Genomic DNA, 21,930 nt, shown 5'->3' with positions numbered 1-21,930 from the left:
GTCATGTGTTGACCCCAGTTGCCACCAAAATCCAGAATGCAAGTTCGTAGCATGTCCTCGAGAGTTTGAATTGTCCGCTCTGACTGTCCATCCGTCTGAGGGTGATAAGTCGTGCTCAAATTAAGTTTAGTCCCCAAGGTTTCTTGAAACTTCTGCCAAAACCGAGATACGAACCGTGGATCTCGGTCAGAGACGATGCTCACAGGCACGCCGTGTAGCCTTACGATTTCGTCCATATACAGTCGGGCCAACTTGTCCATGGAATACTTCATGTTCACCGGCAAGAAATGGGCCGATTTGGTTAAGCGATCAACGATCACCCAAACGGCATCGTGTCCTCTTTGCGTCCTCGGTAAACCGGAAACGAAGTCCATTGTGATGTTTTCCCACTTCCACTCGGGTATCTCCAAGGGTTGTAACAGACCCGATGGTTTTTGATGCTCTACTTTCACCTGCTGGCAAATGAGACACTTTTGCACGTACCGAGCGATCTCCCTTTTCATATTGTCCCACCAATAGGTTCCTTTCAGGTCCTGATACATCTTGCTGCTGCCCGGATAGATTGTATACTTGGACCGATGGGCTTTCTCCAGAATCTCCATTTTTAACGACTCCTCCTTCGGTACCACTATTCGGTTTCGATATTTCAAAATGCCCTCAGGACTCAAATTGAAGTCCGTTGTTTCTCCCTTCTCCACTTTCTCTCTCCACTTCTTTACCATCAAATCTTCGTTTTGCCCCTCTTTAATGCGTTCCAGTAAAGTGGAGGTCACCCTAACATTGCTAAATAGCACCTTATGGCTCCCAAGACAGGGTCTCCACTCACATACGGATTCTAATAAATCCCACTCTTTAATCATCAACCCTGCTACTTGCACCTTACGACTCAAGGCATCGGCTACCACATTTGCCTTTCCCGGATGGTAGTTGATGGTGCAGTCGTAATCTTCCAAAAATTCCATCCACCGTCGTTGCCTCATGTTCAGTTCCTTCTGGGAGAAAAGGTACCTAAGACTCTTATGATCCGAGTACACTTCAAAGGTCACCCCATATAGGTAATGCCTCCACTTTTTCAGAGCAAACACAACCGCGGCTAGTTCCAGATCGTGGGTCGGGTAATTCTGCTCGTGAAGCTTCAACTTCCTAGAGGCGAAAGAAATTACATTACGGTTCTGCATCAAAACACACCCTAGGCCTTCTCGCGACGCATCTGCATACACCGCGAACCCGTCCACTCCATTTGGCAAGACCAGTACTGGAGCCGTGGTCAATCTTCTCTTTAATTCCTGAAAACTTGTTTCGCATCGGGCGTTCCAAATAAATCGACCATGCTTCTTTGTCAAGTCAGTTAAAGGTCCTGCTAGTTTGGAGAAATCTTTAATGAAACGTCGGTAGTACCCAGCTAGCCCTAGAAAGCTACGAATTTCCGTGGGATTTTCTGGTCTCTTCCAATTTGTCACGGCCTCTACCTTTGTCGGGTCCACCGAAATACCTTCGTGGGAGATTACGTGCCCTAGGAATGCTACATTCTCCAACCAAAACTCGCATTTACTAAACTTGGCGTACAACTGATGTTCCCTTAACGTCTGCAACACCACTCTCAAATGCTCCTCATGCTCCTCGCGTGTCTTAGAGTAGACCAAAATGTCATCAATGAACACAACGACAAATCGGTCTAGATAGGGTTTGAAAACCCTATGCATTAGGTCCATAAAGGCGGCGGGAGCATTGGTCAGTCCAAAGGGCATAACGGCAAACTCGAAATGCCCATATCTCGAGTTGAAAGCAGTTTTCGGTATATCCTCCTTCCTAATCAACAACTGATAATATCCTTGTCGGAGGTCCAACTTGGAGAAGACCACTGCTCCTTGCAGCTGGTCGAACAACTCATCGATGTGGGGCAGTGGATATTTATTCTTGATCGTAACATTGTTCAGACCCCGATAGTCAATACACATCCTCAAGGTTCCGTCCTTTTTCTTCACAAATAGGACAGGAGCTCCCCAAGGAGACCCACTCTCATGAATGAATCCCCGCTCCAAAAGATCTTGTAATTGCAACTTAAGCTCCTTAAGTTCGCAGGCGCCATTCGGTAAGGGGTTTTTGAGATAGGTGAGGTTCCAGGTAACAGATCTATTTGGAATTCTATCTCCCGTTCTGGAGGTAAAGCTACTAACTCATCAGGGAATACATCCGGAAATTCCCTCACCACAGCCACGTCTTCCACTTTTAACTTATCCGTAGGGGTGTTAATCAAAAAGGCCAAAAATCCTTGTGCCCCTCTTCCTAATCAACAACTGATAATATCCTTGTCGGAGGTCCAACTTGGAGAAGACCACTGCTCCTTGCAGCTGGTCGAACAACTCATCGATGTGGGGCAGTGGATATTTATTCTTGATCGTAACATTGTTCAGACCCCGATAGTCAATACACATCCTCAAGGTTCCGTCCTTTTTCTTCACAAATAGGACAGGAGCTCCCCAAGGAGACCCACTCTCATGAATGAATCCCCGCTCCAAAAGATCTTGTAATTGCAACTTAAGCTCCTTAAGTTCCGCAGGCGCCATTCGGTAAGGGGTTTTTGAGATAGGTGAGGTTCCAGGTAACAGATCTATTTGGAATTCTATCTCCCGTTCTGGAGGTAAAGCTACTAACTCATCAGGGAATACATCCGGAAATTCCCTCACTACGGCCACGTCTTCCACTTTTAACTTATCCGTAGGGGTGTTAATCAAAAAGGCCAAAAATCCTTGCGCCCCTCTACTTATCAGTTTCCTAGCTCGAATGCCCGAAATCAAAGCAGATGAGGCTAACCTACCCCTTATATCCAACCTTAAGGTTGCCTCGCCAGGAATGCGAAATTCTACCACTTTCGTTTTACAATCCAGTTGGGCGTTATATTTGGCTAGCCAGTCCATACCCAGAATCACGTCATACCCCTTAATGGACAAGCTTATCAGGTCTCCTAAAAATCTCTTTTCACCTACCCATACATCACAATCCCTATAAACCATACTAGTCACCAAACGTTGATTCCCCGTGGGTGTACTAACTTCTAGGTCATATGGTAAACTAGCAGGTTTTATATCGATGCCACACATGAAATCAGGGTTAACAAACGAATGAGTGGCACCAGGATCAATTAAAACTTTGGCAAAACGGTGGAAAATAGAGATCGTACCTTCTACGACCTCCGAAGACTCTGGGACCTGATGGGGCTCTAAGGAGTACACCCTAGCTGGCACTTTCGGTTTGGACCCATCTCCCTTCGCTGGTCCAGTATTGGTCCTCGGCGGTGGTTGGCTTCCCTTTCCATCTTGTTTCAGGACCGGGCAAGTAGTCAATTGGTGGTCTGCGCTTCCACAACGCAGACATTTGCCTTGTTTCCTCCAGCAGTTATCTTCGGTGTGGTTTGGCTTCCCACAATGCCCGCAGGGACCGCGAGGTGCTGAAACCGAGCCACTCTGAGCATTTCCCCTTGGTCCTCACCCAGCTTGGCCACCCCTGAATGGAGTCCCTCTACCTGCACCAGATTGTCGACCACCTCCCGTTCCTCGTCCAAATTTAGCGGGAGTGCTCTTCTCACCCTGTCCAGAACTACTCCCAGGAAAGCCACGCTTCTTCGCCTGGAAGTTCCGGACCTGTAACCGCGCATTCTCAACTCGTTGGGCTTTTTCCACAACCTCGCTAAACGCAGTGATTTGAGCCACCGCGAGGTCTTTCTGAATTTCTACATTCAAACCCTGAATAAAGCGCCTAATCCGTCATTGTTCCGTCATGATTAACTCAGACGCAAACTTGGACAAGCGGGTGAATTGACTCTCGTATTCCGCCACAGTTTGAGTCCCTTGGCGGAGCCTAATAAACTCGTCCTCCTTCCTCTCCTGGACTAGAGGAGGGAAGAACTTCGCATTAAACTCTCGAATAAAGTTCACCCAAGTCCTGGGCGTCTGTTCCCGTTCCCATTTCTGTCGGATCACGTTCCACCAAGAACGGGCCGCCCCCTCAAACTGGAACACGGCAAACGTCACCTGCCGTTCGTCAGGGTAGTGTAAGGCTGCAAAGATATCAACCATCTTTTCAAGCCATCTTTCAGCAACGTCCGGGTCGGGTTCCCCAACAAACTTTGGCGGAGCGAACTTTTGGAAGCGTTCGAGAGCTCTATCTTCGCTCTCGACATGATGGCCAGGGTTTCCGGGGTTTCCAGGGTTAGAGTTTGGGTTCTGGGCTTGTTGCTGCACTACTTGTGCGAGCAAGTTTGTCATTTGCTGCATAGCAGTAGCTATTTACACATTGGGATCGGCTTGTGGTTCAAGATCGGGTCCAGTCGAGGTTTCCCCCGTACCCCTAACCGGTGTGGGTTGTCTAGTTCCGCGCCCACGTCCCCGACCACTCCGTGTACCTTCCATACGGTTTACTTGGTCTAGGCAAGAGTACTAAACCAAAGTAATAACAAATCACATTAACACATATTGATACATTGCAAACATGATCACAAACATATATACAAGCCAAGCAAGATCAAGCCACACACATATAGACAATCAGTCGAGTCATGTACAGGCAAGTCAGAAAAACATAGACGATCCCCCGAGGATAGGCCTTATCAAAAGAAATTTACACGTAGCTAATCCAAACAACCAAAACGATTAGCTAAGGCTCTATTCCTATCCCTATGTACATACAAAAACCACCAAACTATCCCATAAGAAGCCTAGAAGTCAAGGCCTAGTCAGTTGCCGGGGTCTGGGACCCAGGCGACGGGGTAGACTCCTCTCCAGCCTCGGCCCCCGCACACGAAGCCTCATCGCTACACTCCTCAAGGCCATCGTCACAAAGATTAAGGATCGACTCAGCGCGACCCCTGACCTTACGAGCTCGCTTAATCTCGCGCTCTCGTGCCTCCCTCAGTTGAGCGCAGAGGTCGTCAACCCTATCTTCGACCTCAAGCACATCGTATTCTAACTCTTTAATACGCGCAGCTTGCTTCTCGTTGGTCGCCCTATCCTGGATCGCCTCAACCTCAAGTCGAGCATTCTCTCTAGCCAACACCTTACGCTCCTTGTCCAGAGCAAACACGAGAGCGTTCGGATAGGCATACTTCTCTTTACACGCGCACCGTCGAAGACGGTTAGATGGGCTCCAACGAATAACGGCCCCTCCTGGCCGTATCTGATATGGGATCACGGGAAGTGCTCTGCGAGGTCTCACTCCCGAAGGACTATCACTAGGGTCACCCTGTCCGGCCATCCAACACCATAAGAACAATTAACCGTAAATATAAGCTTACAGGCCATAAACATCAAATCCTCAAATCAAGCAGTCCTATAACACCCAGGCTAAGTTAAACCTAGGCTCTGATACCACCTGTGACAGCCCCACCTTCCCCTGAGGCGAACCAAAGGGGTTAGCGGACTGCCTGTCCAGCTCTCGCCAGGACTAACGAGCAGTTACACGCGATCTAAAACGTTTCAGGAAAGTAAAAGCGCGCTCGAACAAGCCACAAGTATCAAAATAACAAAATTAAAAAAATGAAAACGATGAATAGTGGCCTGGAACAGCAGAATCCGGCCGGAATCTGGCCGGATTAGCGGCCGGATTCTTGGCCGGATTAGCGGCTACTGTCCAGTGAGCAAGGCCGGATTTTCAAAAAAATCCCAAGGCAATCCGGCCGACAATCCGGCCAGTTTCTGGCCGGATTCAGTCCAGTACTCTTCGGTCAAAAATTTTTCTTTTACCGTTTGAAAGCCGAATCGTTCCGAAGTCCAACCAAACATCAACCAAACATCAATACACTAAAATTCAACATTTACAACTACATTGGCATGTCAAAAGCTATTCATCATGGATACACATATTCGGTTTGCCAATCAAAAGATGAACCCAATACACATTAGGGTTTCATGCAAAGAGCTATTCAAAATAGATATATACATGGCTCAATTTGGCAACCAACAAGTATGATCTTCTAAAAGTGATCATTTTCCTGTAAGGAAAACAAATGGAACGGAGTGAGCTAAAGCTCAGTGAGCAACTATCACATAATCAACCAAGATCACTTGAGCATAACCGTTCATTTCAAGTATACAAATAAGAAGCAAAACAAATCGATAAAAAGATACGGACGGCTCTCAAGAGCCCATTTCCACGCTTACATTCTTGATCCAACTCCATTGACCCTCCGTCAACGTTAAAAGTACCAAACCGTAGACCTCACTTCACTTCCATTCCTTCCACCCAACATACCCCAACCGGGCCCGCACTCCAAGCAGTAGCTTTAGGTGATACTCGAGTACACCGGAATCAAGGGTCTCATTACCACAAGATTCCCATTTCAGTCCCCGTGACTAGTCAATTTTCACGACCAAGCCCTCGCTGGCTCGATTCAATTGACTACCAACGGGGTCGAGCTCAGTAGTACAGTAGGACCGTTGGATACTCGTCCAACCGACACCCAAACAATATCCCATGAATGGAATCCATTAACTCAATATAGCAGTACAGTAATACAGTGAAACGGTAAACAGTCAGTTACAAGAATAAAAGGAATGAGGGCGGTCAAGTACACCCTCACCCTAATCATTTCCAATAGCTAAACAAGCCTTCAAGGTATCACAATCACATATAGCAAAGCCACATTATAAACATCCAAGTGAGTAGTATACTCACCACTCACGTAGGTGAGGTTTCATGTACCGTCGTCCAAAATACGTCGTGCACTAACGTCACGCCCTAGAACACGTAAACAAATACAATGAGACTCGCTAACGAGTCATAAAGCCAAACCAATCACAACCCCAATAGGGTTTCATATGCATATATAGGCATTATAGCAAACCAGAAAATTCAGCAATGCATTAACTTGACCTTAACAAAAAAATAGTTTTCGTCCTCCTTTTGCGGTAATGACACAAAATACGCTACACTTATCGGATGAGGGTGTAAGACCCACCATCTCGAAGCTAAAAGACAGGGCTACAACAATGTAGAAGGCCACTTAGTCCAAATCCTAGCACAACTAGGTCAAAAATGCAGAAAACCAAACCAGAACCGTAATTGCAGGTTTACAAATCACACTATGCTGTAATTAGTCCAACTCAGTCTATAGAGGTCCAAATGCATTGATTCCAAAGGCATGTTGTAGCTAAGACATCAAACTACATTTTATCAGAAGACACCAACATCCAAATCCAAAGCAATTTCAGTCAAAATAGACGATTACAAGCGCAGTTCGCACATTCTGATCAACCCAGAACAGTAACAGTAAAATCGACATATCTCATTCTACACTACTCCAAATGCCCTGAAATTTTACAGGAACCTCAAAAACATCAATACCTACAACTTTCATGTTTTAAGCAAAGGCCAATTCGGCCTCTAACCATATGATACAAAACCAGACAGAAAAGGGAGTTATGAAACTCTAACTTCCTCAAATTCCTTCCAAACCCAAAATTGGTTGCAATTATCAATCATTCACATCCACTAGAGTCATAACCTCTCATTACCAACCATCATAGATAACCACAACATCATGATCACATTAAACCAGAAAATTCCTCAATAAAATAAAAACTTCACCAATTCATCTCAAATCAAGAAATAAACTACAAATTTCAACACTTTAGCCACCACTAGGCACAAATTAAACATCATTAGGTGTAGGAGGAAGTTCAATCACCACTTACCTAGTAAACAAGAGAGAGGGAGTTGTAGAACACCTTAGCTTCCTTTTAAAACTTCACCAAACAACTTACTAGCACCTAATTGAGGGATTTTATGGAGTAGAAACTAGTTTATGTGATTGTTTTTGGAAGATTGAGCTAAATGGAAGCTAAAATGGTGAAGAGTTTCTTCCTTCTTTGCTCAAGAGAGATCCGGCCACCAAGGAGTAAGAAATGGTGTTTTTTTTTGTGGTAATTTTAAGATATTTAACCAATTGGTCAAAAGGTCAAAAACAAGAATAGTAAGTCATAAGTCACCACCAACCTCATAGTGACACATGTCACCACTTTAAATGCAATCCTATCCTTCTTTCCCCCTCTCACATCAATCACTTCACACTCTCTACTTATCTCTTAACACCCGATAAATTTCACACAGTATCCGAAACTTAACCTTATTGGCCGAATTTTTCCGAACTTATCGCACTAGTGGGGCCCACGTCCATAATCTATCCTTAATTTTTCAAAAACTACCCAATGCTAGAAAAATCATCTAAAAACTATAATTACTCATAAAATCCACCAAGAAAATTTTCCTAAGCCAGAAAATGCAGAAAACATGCAATTAAGGGGAAAACCCTAGGAAAATATTAGGGCAATACGGGTTCTCACAATTCAGACCCTCGAGGACATGTTGAGATCATAGATTTTGGATTTCAGAAAGAGTTGGAGTAAGTACTTAACATTGGTGGAATTTGTTTATAATAATAGTTTCCATTCATCCATTCAAATGGCTCCTTATGAGGCTCTTTATGGCCGGAAGTGTAGATCTCTGATTTGTTGGGATGAAATAGGTGAAAAAAAGATCTTAGATCCAACTGCAGTACCATGGATTGAGGAGGTACGTGAAAAGGTGAAGTTAATATGCCAAAGGATTCAGACAATTCAGAGCAGTCAAAAGAGTTATGCAGATAACCAGAGAAAGGATTTGCAGTTTGTGGTTGGAGATCAAGTCTTCCTTACGATCACTCCTCTAAAAGCAAGTTTGATAACAGTGAGAGGAAAGAAGTTGCAACTAAGGTTTGTAGAACCTTATAAGATTCTCCAACGCGTGAGAAACGTGGCTTATAAGTTGGAACTGCCACCAAGTTTGCCTCAAATTCATAACGTTTTTCATGTGTCTATACTCAAGAAGTATCACCCAGATCCCTCCCATGTACTGCAACCAAAAAATATTGAGATTGATGAGGCACTAACTTATAAGGAGAAACCAATGAAACTTCTGGATCATAAGGTGAAAGAATTGAGGAATAAGCAAATCCCTTTGGTAAAAGTTCTATGGAGGAATCACGGAGTAGAGGAAGCAACTTGAGAGGTAGAAGAAGAGATTCAAAAGAAATCTCCAGACCTATTTTCAAATCAAGGTATGAATTTCGTGGACAAAATTCTTTTAGAGGAGAGAGGATGTGAGGACTCATATTTTATTCTTATTTTAGTCTATTTTATAATTATTTTGCCTTAGTGTTATTTAATATTACTACTTTTGCATGAATTTTTCTTAAATTAAACTTTTACCGTGTGCACGTCGAAAGTTTCTCGAAAGTCGTACCGGCGCGACTAATTGGAGATTTGAAAATTTGATACTAGACTAGTAAGTATGAGTAATTGTAGTGCAAGAGGAATTATCTTAGAAGATTAGTGTATAAGTGTAGCAAACAAGAGACAAAGTAGTAGTGCAAGATACTATTGAGCCACTATTGAAAGTTGACTTTTTACACAAACTTAAGGCTAGTTTTTCCTTCATCTTTCCACCACAAAAATCAAACACATTTCACTCCCTTACTCTCTCTCTCATTCGGCTGAACAAGGGGAAGAAAGGGGGAAGAGAAAAGCTTCAACTTTTGCTCCAATCTTGCTTGATAATTTTCATCCAACCCACAAATCTCTTGGAATTTTGCTCTAGCTAGAAGGAAGGTGCAAGCTTGTGGTGTTTCTTGGTGAAGTATTGGTGGAAAGTTTTGCTTACAACTATGGTTTAGGAGCTTGAAGAGGTAACCACTTCATCCTTCTTTAATCTTTCAAATTTTGCCAAGAGTAGAGATTGTATTTCATGGGTTTGAAACCCTAATTAAGAATCTAGACTATTGGACTTGAGGAAGACTTTTATTTCTTGATTTATATCTAGGCAAGTGGTCTTGAGGTGGCCTTTTGGCAGCTAACTTGAGGTTCTTGCTTGGTTGTTGTTGTTTGTGTGATGAGTGACTTGGTATTGGCTTGGAAAGTGGAGAGGAAGTTGGAAGAAACTTGTAAGGAGAGCTGGCTGAAATTTGCTACTTTGTGACCTTGCTTTGATTTCGAATTTTGTTGTTTATTTGGCTGCTAAAATGATTGTTATATGTTGTATTATGTGTGTGAAAATTGTTTTTCAAAAATCATTTCAATTGGTTACATAAAACTTGGGTCTTGAAGAAAGGAAGAAATCTGGGAAATGACTACCAGGGCAGACGACCAAGGGTACTTTGTCTGAACATAAATCTTTGTACAAAAATCGAAATTGAGTGCCATTTGTGGCATTTGAAATGAGACACCAAGAGCTTTCAAATGGTATAAAATTCCCCTACTAATTCGTTTTGAGTAAGCTGTAATGAATTGGCAAAGTGGACTGACCTGTTTTACTTGTTTATCCGAGAGAAACTGTATCTTGTGGCTCAATTTCGTCTCACTTGTGAAAAGAGTTTGAAAACGATGTCTTCTGATGAATTATAGTATTTTGAATCTAGTTTCTAACGCCATAAACCATTCTCAATTTGGACTTGTGTACAATTAGATATGGTCAGATTTCAAAACTGTGTCAAAGCTGGTAACTGGAAAATTATTGATCAGGTTGTGAAATCCAGCCATCTTCAAACTGTTGTATATTGTTGTTCAAAAATCCACATTTAGTTTCGCTTCTTGTGTTTGAAACTTGACTTGAAACTCTTGCTGTGTTGTAAATTTCAGAGGTTAATTCAATACCTATGAATTTTGCCAAATTTTCAAACTTTGTTGAAAAATAAGAACTGGTTCTGCCCTGTCTTCATGAAATAGTAACTTTGAACTAAAATTTGAATTCAGGAAAGTTTTAGTAGTTTGAATTTAGTTTCCAACGGTATAAAGTTTCCCATTTTTGGACTTGCTAAACTCAAGATATGATTTTTCAAATATTATCGAGTAAAGTCAAAATTTTCTGATTTCTTCAGAAATGAACCTTTATGAACTTCCAACTTCTTTTTTGAGATTGATAGTTCGTTTTGAATTCAATTTCATGAATGGTACAAGTTTCACTTGAGACTTTAAATTCTCATTTTTGAATCTCGATTTTCGATGAGTAAAACTCTTTTAAGGTGTTGTCTTAAATTTTAAGCAAGTGCACTTTCTTCCTTGAATGTAAAGTGGTCTAGAGTATACATGAGTGATGGATGGTCACTATTTTTTCAGGTGCTCAAGAGAGTTTCGAAGGGAATCCCGGTGTGGACAATTGAAAGGCTTTATTTGCTCACTTGTTTTTGAACTGGTGAGTATCAAGTGCATGACTTGTTGCTAAATACTTGAATTGTTTCTTGTTAATTAAATGATTTGGACTTGTTGAGACGAGTGTGTACTTTATCGCACTCGTTCTCTTTTACGTGGCTTGACAATTGAATTGCGTGAACGTGACTTGACAATTGAAGTGCGTAAACTTGGTAAATTGTACTTATACATCTAGGGACGCCCAAAACTCACTGGCTAACCTTGCGACTCGAGCCGGCATGGATTTAGTCGAGAAGCCTGGTGAACCATGAGAAAATTATAAGTTTGATGTTTTGAGATCTTGCTTGGCATACTCGAGTAGTATTGCCTCTTCAGTGAGTGTTTGGTTACGGATCCGAGAGGGTGAAATGTGGGATGGAGGAAGTAAGCAGAGTTTCTATGGATTTGCTACCTACCCGGTTAACGGAGTGTCATCTCGTGGAGGTATTGGATCAAGCCTTGGCAAAGCAATGGGAATTTAACTCTTGAGAGCTCCTGTATCCTTATTGATCGTGTTTTACTATTATTTGTCAATTACGTGAACTTTCTAGCTATATTTCTTGTACAAGTGTTATTGTTATTTGAACTATTTGTTTGCATATTTTCTTGGCGTCACTGAGCGTTAGCTCACCCCTGTAGTTTGTTTTCCTTAACAGGAGTTCGGAATGAAAAGATTTTTGGAGAAGCCGACTTGATTACCTTTTGATCAGAATTTGGATGTAAATGGTTTAGTCAACTTTGGATAGTTGTATTTTTTGAAAAATTTGATGTACCTTTTGTGGCGACCCCACTTCCCCCTAAGGCGAACCAAAGGGTTGGCGGGTCCGTCTGCCCAACTCTCGCCAGGACTCACGCAAGCGCTCTAGCCTAAAATCCTTCGACAAATAACCTAGGCTAATTCAATAATGAATCTTCCGAAATAAGTCGATTTATAACACCACATTAGCTTCAAAGATAACAGCATAAAAATTAGCCAATCGACGGCTCTTAAACCCCTCACGCGTCGCTCGCAAGGGTTAAAGGCATACTACACCAATACAACCGTGCAAATTGAGTATTAGAATTAGAGATTACACTTTTCCAGCTTCAAGTGGCAATCCAAAATGAAAAAAATACAACGCTTAGCTTAGAATTCATTACAAACCGAAATTTACAATCAAATTGTTCAAGTACAACCATAGGAAATATAAGCTGCTCAAGTACTTTCAAACTTCCCATCCTGTAAGGAAAACAAATAAACATGGGGTGAGCTAAAGCTCAGTGGTGCCCCAAAACATGCAGTCACGTAATTCAAGCAGCGAGTAATAACTTAAACAGGTTAAACAATTAAGAAAGCGTATAACAACACAAGGTAGGATACAGGGGCCCTCAGGAGCCATTTTCCTCGTTTGAACACCATTTATCGTAGTTGACCCTCCGTCAACTCTCACTACCTATAATCCATGTAGATCCACTCATTTTAATCCTAACCCGTCACCATTCATACCCCTGTCCCGGGCCCGAACGTCGACTAAGGACGCAGTATACTCGAGATATACCCGTAGATAATTGGTCGAGGGATTCACCCAACGACGTTTTTGTAGTTAGATTCAAGTGTCGAGGGATTCACCCAACGACGTAACTACTTTTAGATTCAAGGATTATTGTAGTTAGATTCAAGTGCCGAGGGATTCACTCAACGACGTAACTACTTTTAGATTCAAGGATTCACGAGAAAAATGATTCACGCAAGTCACCACTCGAACGGCTAGTGCGATAAAGTACACACTGCTCACTTCGATGGATCAAAAACTCGTTTTGCAATTTATCACATACCGAGTCAAGAAAGCACTTAATTCAGGTAGGAAAAGAACAGGCAGGGACACTCACCAAAAGTGAAGTTCAGATGTCAAGTTGAGAATCGAATTCCGCGTCCTCGCAAAATCCTAAAAACCAAATTTTGAAACTATAAGTTTCTATTCAGTTTTTAATCTTATACAAGCTGAGGTATACTTAATATACTACTAGTTTACTACCTTTAGAAAAATTAGGAATCTACTTAGGTTGAAACTTGACAAACTTAGAAGAAATGTTTCTTATAGTTTTCCGTAAGATACTCTTCCTTATAAAGGGTAACTAGTATCCTTTTCTTGAAATAAGTCGACAAATCTCTCAACAACAATGTTAGAAAGTTACTTTGAACATTTCCCTAAAGTTACGGCTTTTGCAAAAATTATCCTTAAAAACTATTTTTCCTAAAATAGGGTTTCTTGCCGAGCAAGTCTCCCAAGCTTTTCACTAAAATTGGTAAAGCTCGTATTTTGGAACTTTTCCTATAGTTAACTATCCAAGTGCAAAGCTTAAGGAAAGAAAAGGAATTAAGATAAGACTTAGAGTTTTCAAAAGCTATAGAACTTAATTACTATAGCTATCAAGGCTAGATTGAGCTAAAGAAAATTGTCGAGTTGGAAAGTTTTAGGCAAAACACTAGATATGGAGTTTTATAATATAATACTAGCTGGAAAAATATTTTTGATTAATTTGATCACAGTTACTCGAGTTCGCAAGGTCGATACAACTATCCCCGCTCCGATTCCGTTTCGAAATCATAATATGGATCAAAATATGGCAAAAATCACATAGCCAATTACTAGGGCTTCGTCAATCATTAGCCCTAGATTTCAACAAGTGCATTTCTGAATAAAATAAAATGATCAACCAATACGCATGCCCTTCTATAACACATTTGGCATTTGCGGACGATGTCCTCATATTGCAAATAGATCTTCACATTCTTTAAAGGCCATCATGCAGGTACTACAGATGTATCAAAGGTGTTCGGGGCAGTTGATAAATGTGCAAAAAAGTTGTTACTTGGTTCATCCATCCTTGTCACTGGCTAGAAGAAGGGTGATTGAACGTATCACCAGTTTTACCTGGCATTCATTTCCGATACGTTATTTAGGCTTTCCTCTCTATTTCGGAAGGTGTAAATCATCTTATTTTGGGGAAGTATGTCAGTCTATCCTAGGGAGGATTATGACATGGAAATCAAGGTTGCTTTCATTTGGAGGTAAGATAGTTCTAATCAAACATGTTTTAGCATCGATGCCATTGCATCTGCTCTCAGCATCGATTATCCCAGCTAAAGTATTTAGAACTATAGAAAATGCTTTATCGACCTTCCTTTGGAGGTCATCACCCGAGATGTCCAAGTATCACTGGATACGGTGGTCTCTGATGTGTTATCCAGTAGACGAGGGAGGAGTTGGCTTTAGAAGACTTCAGGACGTCTACAGAGCATTTTCATTCAAGCTTTGGTGGAATTTCAGAAAGGGGATATCGTTATGGGCTCAATTTATGAAAGCAAAGTACTGTAGACAACAACATCCCTGCCAGGTAGAAATCAAAACAACGGACTCGGCACTCTGGAAAAGGATGGTGAATGTGAGTCGACAAGTGGAACTTTCTATGCTATGGGTGGTCAAAGATGGAGCTTGTCATTTTTGGTACGACAATTGGTTGGGTAATGGTGCATTATTCCTCCAAGCCACGGTTATCCCAAACTTATCTTTTAGTAACTTTATCAGTAATGGACATTGGGATACGAGTCGGTTATGTCAGTCACTGCCAAGTCAAATGGTGACCTCCATTTTAAACCACCCGGTCCCCGAAGAAGGGGGTGAAGCGGAAGTCATATGGATGCCTACTTCTTCTGGAAATTTCTCTCTTGCTTCAGCTTTTCGGGATATTAGGCAAGCCCGTAACACGTCAATGGTGTTTGATAGAATTTGGCATCCTTGTCTTCCTTTGAAAGTTTCTTTCTTCATGTTAAGACTGTTGCTGGGGAGACTGCCAATACCCGACAGGTTACGTAACATTGGTTTTCATCTTCCATCAAAGTGTTTTTGCTGTCCATTGGCATCTGAGGAATCAATCGAACATTTATTTTCAAATGGCAATATAGCATCAACAATTTGGAATTATTTTGGAGCTGCATGTGGATTTGATTTATCAGGGTCATCTTTGAGACTCCGCATAGTGGGTTGGTGGTTGAATTCATACGATTCTGAGATACGTCGGTTCATTGGACGGGTTCTTCCCAGTGTTGTGTGTTGGCATATTTGGAAGGCAAGAAATAAAGCAATGTTTGACGATGTCCAGATGAGGTCGATTGCCATTTGTCATGCCATTTTCTCCAAAATCCAATCCATGGTGGGAATTTTTTTCAAAAAACCTCTCCGAGTACCATCATTTTATCATTTGTATGACTGGTCTAATTCATCGGAGGTTGGGTTTACATATAAACTTGTACGATGGGAAACGGAGGAATCTGGTCGCCTCACACTTAATACGGATGGATGTTCTAAAGGTAATCCAGGAGTGGGTGGAGGCGGTGGAGTTCTTCGGGATTCAAATGGCCTACCTTTGATTGGTTTATCGGCATATTTTGGGGAAACAACATGTCTCCATGCAGAAGCTCGTGCCCTCCTTATTGGTCTCCAAATCAGTGCACATAGGGGTTATTTGAATCTCTATGTGCAATCTGATTCGTTGATATTAATTGGAATTCTCCAGCATCGCATTCATTGTCCTTGGCACATTAGATGGGTTATTAGGCAGATTTGGCAGATCATGGAAGATCCAGATCGATTTTCCCATTGCTACAGGGAAGCAAACACAGTGGCTGATGTGTTGTCCAACGAGGGCGTATCTCATCCACAGCAGCAACTCAGGACATATGAGACATTTAATACATTTCCACCTATGGCTCGTGGAGCAATTCGTCTGGATAAGCTAGGAATGCCTTCAATTCGAAAAATTAGGCTTTTGTAATAGTTTGTTTTCTTTTACCTAAATAAAAAACCATAAACATTTCTCTAAAAAAAAAAAAAAAAAAACCCAAGGCTTCATCAATCATTAGCACTTGGTTTCAGCAAACCCATCATAAGCAAATAGAAATAGAAGTAAAGCCCCAAGACATTCCAGCAATTAACTTCCATCATCCAGTAATACTTATAAAATCATTCCAATGGCCAAGGGCTTCATCAATCATTAGCCCTTAGCATCCAACAATTCGTTTTTATAGTAACAAAGCTAACAATTCAAATGTTTAAATTTACTAGCAGGTATTCACCAGGGGCCAAGTTTGCAACAACCTCATGCCCAAGTATTTGATCCAAAGCCAAGAAATTCCAGCAATCAAAGTTCATCACTCTTTAATACTTATAACGCCATTCAAATGGCCAAGGGCTTCATCAATCATTAGCCCTTGACAACATCAATCACTTCCAACCACAATTCAATCAAGAATTCAAACCACAAATAAGCTAAATGTTCGATCCAAGTCAAAAATTCAGTTTCATAAAGAAACAGGACATTCAAGCAGGACAGTCTACTTTGAGGAGTCACGGACAGCAGTACATACGGAGGAAAAATATGAAATTTCTACAGAACAAAGGCCCATGAATCTAGTTTCAAATGCCACTGACGGCACCTTAATCGGATTTTCCTACACCAAGATATAAGCATTTTACTGAGACTGGTCAGGGAGATCCGAAAATCTGGAAATTCATTTTTCACTTGTTAAAAACTCCTTTGTTAACACTAACTTGACATGCAGAGGTTGGTTATTAAGCCACAGAGTATCTTTAGCAGTGATATATAAAGTTTACGGCCAAGGAAGTCGAAAGGCAAAGCTGGTCCAGGTTCTTATCCTCTCCCTCGGCCATGTTTTCAACTCTAACAACAACCAGTTTTAAAACACAACTTTTCTCCAATAATTCCTTCAGTTTAAATACAAGTCTTTCATGCATGATTAAAATAATTAGTTATCTAGCATTTTTTATCCAAACCAAGTGCGGACAACATCAACCACTTATCATCAACCAGAATTTTATTCAATCCCACTTGGTTAGCTTGCATTCAAATAACTCTAGAAGTTCATATTTTCCTTTCTTGCTTTGATAGTCGAGAAAAATTCTAGCAAATGTCAATTCAAGGTATCTATTAAATCTCCATCTTTTATTTGTTAGATGCACTAAACATATAGCTTATACCCTGCTCAACTTAAGCTAAAGTAAATAATACACGAATCCAGAAAAATAAACTCACTAAAAGCTTGAACTAGTACGGCTAGCAACCATGTACAAATTTCCAGCAAAGATACTTCAAAATTTTCAACAAGGTTTCCATCCTTAGCTTGCTTTAAACACTAGACACTTAACATGCATTTTATCCAACATGGAATGAGTCAAATGGTATATAATTCCAGCAAGTTATTCCACCAAAAAGTCCTCATAAATCTGTCATTAGATAGGATATCATTTTCCAGCAATTGGTAGATTAAATTTTGAAACTTTCTCCATAACTCCTCATTTTCTTTCCATTCCAGCTCAACATGCAGAGTGCAATTATCATGCTAAGGTGTATCTTGTGCAATAATATGAAATTTATAACCAAAGATTCAAAAGAAAAGGTTGGATAAAACTCTGTTTCTTTCTCTCGGTCAAGCTGTGATATAGAAATCAGTTTGACACAACTCTTCTCTAATAAACTCTTCAGTTTTTGCTCAAATCTTTCATGCATGTTCAGACCAATCTTTAATGCAATATATAATACAGCTTAGCATGAAAACTCAAGGCCAAAATTCAAGGAGACAGCTAGAAACCTCTGTATTTTCCCCTCTCGGATAAGACTGAAAAATTCCAGCAGGTTCTAATCAACCTTTACGCATCCAAATTTCCAGCTTTTCACAAACCTGTTCAGCTAATGTTCTCATAATACTTAGAGTAAACATTTTACATGCATTTCCTAACATTATTCTCCACAGAAAACTGGGTTAACAAGCTGCGATTCCAATTCATCCGCTCGGTCATTTCAGTTCTCTTCTCTAGCCCCTAGTCGGTCACGAAACAGAATTTCCCTCGGTCAAGAATTCATTTTCTTTGCTAGAACCTAACATGCAGCTTATATATTCATTTCAGATCACATTTAAACAAAATAAATGCAAGGCCCTCATCAGCTTAATCATCCAAGTTTTAATTAGCTAAACACGATTTCATGCTCAGATAACTACAAATAAACAAGATTGAGGCTGCATTTTCCAGTTCAGTTTCTCGGCAGAGTCATTTAATCAAAACAGATTTTTCGGAAACTTTGATTTCCTCATCCGACTACACAACCAAAGCATGCATGCACCTACGTGACTCTATCTACCTCTGATCAACCCAAAATAGTCCAGAAAATTACCTCAGAATAGCTCAGCTCACGAATAAGAAAGCTACGAAATTTCTCTCGACTCACGCACAGGTTTGATGGTTCTGGTTTTCTGGTTGCGACTGGTGGTGGGTGAAGCTGGGTTGCAGCTGGTTGTTGATGCGGAAAGGGATGGAGCTTGCTCACGGCTTCTTCCTAGTTCCACTCTGGCTTGCAGACAGAAATTGGAAAGAGTTGCAGTTCGTGCGACTTCCTTTCTTTTCTCCCCGCTCGGATGGCAGAGTGAAGCTCGGTCTCTCCCTCTCTATCTCAGTCGATAATAACGAAGGGAAGGTGGAGTGTGGTCTGGGATGAAATGTGTGCAGAGGATATGAAATGGAGGTGGAGTGTTTGAGCTGGTTGAGTGTGGTGGCAGTGAAGGTTTGCATTGGCCGAGCAAGGCGGTGGCCTCTGGTTTCTGTCCGAAATCTGGATTGAGTTGCATGATAGTTTGGGGAATTGTTCAAGGATAATTTAGTCTTTTCACATACCTTCTAATGAACACTTAAGTCCTTGATTCTAATTTGATCCCAAAAATTAATCCCAAGTATAATTTGATTGCCTAATTATATGCTAATCTTGCAAGGCTTTAATTATCGAAATTCTTATGTCCTAAGTATACTTAAGGTACTTATGTCGTTTTTGCCTAAAATTTATCGATTACGATTTAACATTAAGGTTCCTAGTAATTCCTAACATTATTTAGCGATTAAATTAGTTATCAGAATTTCCAATTATTGAATCCCAGGAAATAGAGTTAGTTTAACTCGAAATTTATCGATTTAGTATAATAAAGTCAAGTGAAATAATAATTTAATACAAGTGTGTCAGTTTGCACATAAACAGTTATTTTTACGCACTTATTGTGAAAACAAAGAAGGATAAGACTATGATTATCGAAGTTTTCACGCCCTAAGTATGTTTAGTATACTTGTATCAGGTTTATCTAAAATTCATTGATTTCGTCTTAACGTGAAAAATTTCTTTTAACATTTAGCATTATTACTTAATTATTTTAAACTATTAAAATCAAGTTTGACCTTAATATAAAGATTTGACATTCTTAATATTCATTTATCCATTTATATCAACATTTATTAACTTGATCATTATTAACGCTTAAGATTAGCTATCGGAATTCAAAGGGGTTTAATTGCTAAATCAATGAAATAATTTACCTTCGAACTATGAATTTAATGAAACAAAACTAGAAATTTAATAGTTTAGCACAATTCTTTTATTTCGCACATAAAATTTATTGGTTTTGATCTTAACGTGAAAATTCTTATTAGTATTTAACGTTATTCACTAATTAGGATTAATCATTGGAATTTAAGAAATTTTATATAATTAATCTACTCAGGTAGCATTAATTTTTAACATAAAGAAAACTAAGTATTTTAGCATTTTATTTTAAGGCGATAAATTATTCTAACTCCAGATATATTAATTTAGTCTAGCAAAGTCAAGAAAATTCATAACTTGTGAAAATTATATTATTTCTCACACAAAATTGTTTTTACGGACTTATTTGCAGACAAGGGAAATTAATGCTAAAATTTATTAAAGAGTTAAAAGTAATGCAAATGATCTACAAAATGGTATTTATATATATATTTTTCAGGGTTCTCACATCCTCCCCTCCTTAAAATGAATTTTGTCCTCAAAATTCTTACTTTCTCAAGAGATAGGTCGGGGTATAATATATATATATGTATATAAATTCAATTAGGCACTAATTTAACCATTTATTTGTTATAATATTTCTAATAGCAAAGTAATTAAAATAAAGGATATTCGTAGAGTACATATAATTCATAGCGAAAAATTACACTTCCAAAAGTGCTAGTCCTAGTTTAGGGTAACTATAACCTCTATTCCTCGAGTGAGGTCAAACCCTCTTGATTTGTGAAACATTCACTACTAGGACCCCGTTCATGGCCATTAACACGAATTACTTCCATCTGGCACTTGGTCGCTCTGTAGCGGACTTAATTATCTGCTGAGTACTTCCTCCTTGTAAATGCTCTAGGGCATCCCGAAATCTTGTGCTTGGTACTACCGCACCTCAAGCACTTTCCCTGTTTCCTCCAACATCCGTCCTTAGTATGGCCAGTTTTTCTACAATACCCACAATTTGCTGAAAAGTGGCGGCCTGGCTATTTCGAGAGTTTTCTTTATTTTCCTTCTCCAGTTCTACATTTTGGCGTAGTAGCTCAATTTTCTCTGCATATTCTTGTTTCCATCGTCCTTCCCAGTAGTCAGCCAATTTCCTTTGAAATTCTACCTCATTTCGGAGAATGTCCATTTCCTTACGCATTTCTTCCAAAGTTGTCATCTTACTAGTTGGCTTAAATCAAATAGCTAGCCTGCCAGACAAATCATAGGATCAAAATAAGCAACTATTCATACTGAAAGCTTGAGCCGTGATACTCTTTCATCAGTTTACTGATGGTTACTCCAAAATATAAACCTTACTACTTTCTTCCTAACCCAGCGAGTTCTTAAGTGTTACCGAGATTACCATCGTTAATCACTATCACGACAGAATAAGGAAGCCTTATCCCAAAGAAAATTTTCATGTCTTAGTGCACTATTCAATACTTACCTTCAACGTTGTTTGAAACAATAGTCGTGCTTCTTATTCTCACTAGGGCCTTATTATATTCCTTCGATTCAATCTTACTATTTTGAGATCAGATTCCCCAATGAAACCTAGGTAGACGAATTTCAAGAGTCACTCCATTTTCGCAACTCTTTTGGTTCCTAGGTTAGTTGATTGGCCTAAAGCTTTGGTACTCCACCAACCGTTCTAAGGTATCAATCATATGGTCAATAGGGGTAACTACGTGGGTGGGTTCCTTCTAAATTCCCATTGATAGCACCTTTGTCGGAGTCTGTCTACCATTAGCTCTTGCAACAATTATAACATCATTAAAGGCTCAACTTCCAAAATTTTACGTACCTTTCGTGACTAATAACAGGATATTAAATACACATTTGGAAAAATTGTGGTCTATATACATATATAAATAAAATGGTTATTCGAATGGAGGACGAGAAGAAAAGAAATTGGTTCTGATCTTGGTAGTCAAAATTTCACACTTTTAATCGTAGAGATTTTCCGGGTATCCTTTCTGTATTTTATCTTCCATTTCCACATCACTTCGTCTAATCATTCATGTTTGCCACGAAACCTTAACTAAAGGAATTTGGTCTTAGTATTTTTCCATAATTTAAGTGTCGAATCGACTGCTTCCCAAAGTATATAAAAGTTCAACTGCTTGAATTTACAATTTATCTGCGCGTCATACTCAATTAAAAATTTTCACCCAAGATAGCATTATTACTCTGACATTATCGCTCCCTAGGCTCTATATTTCTCACAACGAGTTGATTTAAAATAAGTAATAACCAATTATGCATAAATACGATTGCGGTAAATTTCACTCCATATATATCATTAATACCAAGCAAATTC

The 21,930-nt window shown here is 40.1% G+C and overlaps 1 protein-coding gene across 1 annotated transcript; it reads left to right on the top strand.

Moving 5' to 3' along the window:
* Nucleotides 1-8,454: 8,454 nt before the first annotated feature.
* LOC113780279 lies at nucleotides 8,455-9,036 on the top strand. Its single transcript, XM_027326093.1, has one exon. The coding sequence runs from the start codon at nucleotides 8,455-8,457 to the stop codon at nucleotides 9,034-9,036; it is 582 nt and encodes a 193-aa protein (XP_027181894.1).
* The last annotated feature ends 12,894 nt before the right edge of the window (nucleotides 9,037-21,930 follow it).

The sequence above is a fragment of the Coffea eugenioides genome, chromosome 8, assembly GCF_003713205.1.
Source record: "Coffea eugenioides isolate CCC68of chromosome 8, Ceug_1.0, whole genome shotgun sequence".
In the NCBI taxonomy this organism is placed as follows: Eukaryota; Viridiplantae; Streptophyta; class Magnoliopsida; order Gentianales; family Rubiaceae; genus Coffea; species Coffea eugenioides.
This window is presented reverse-complemented; position numbering and strand designations above follow the sequence as displayed.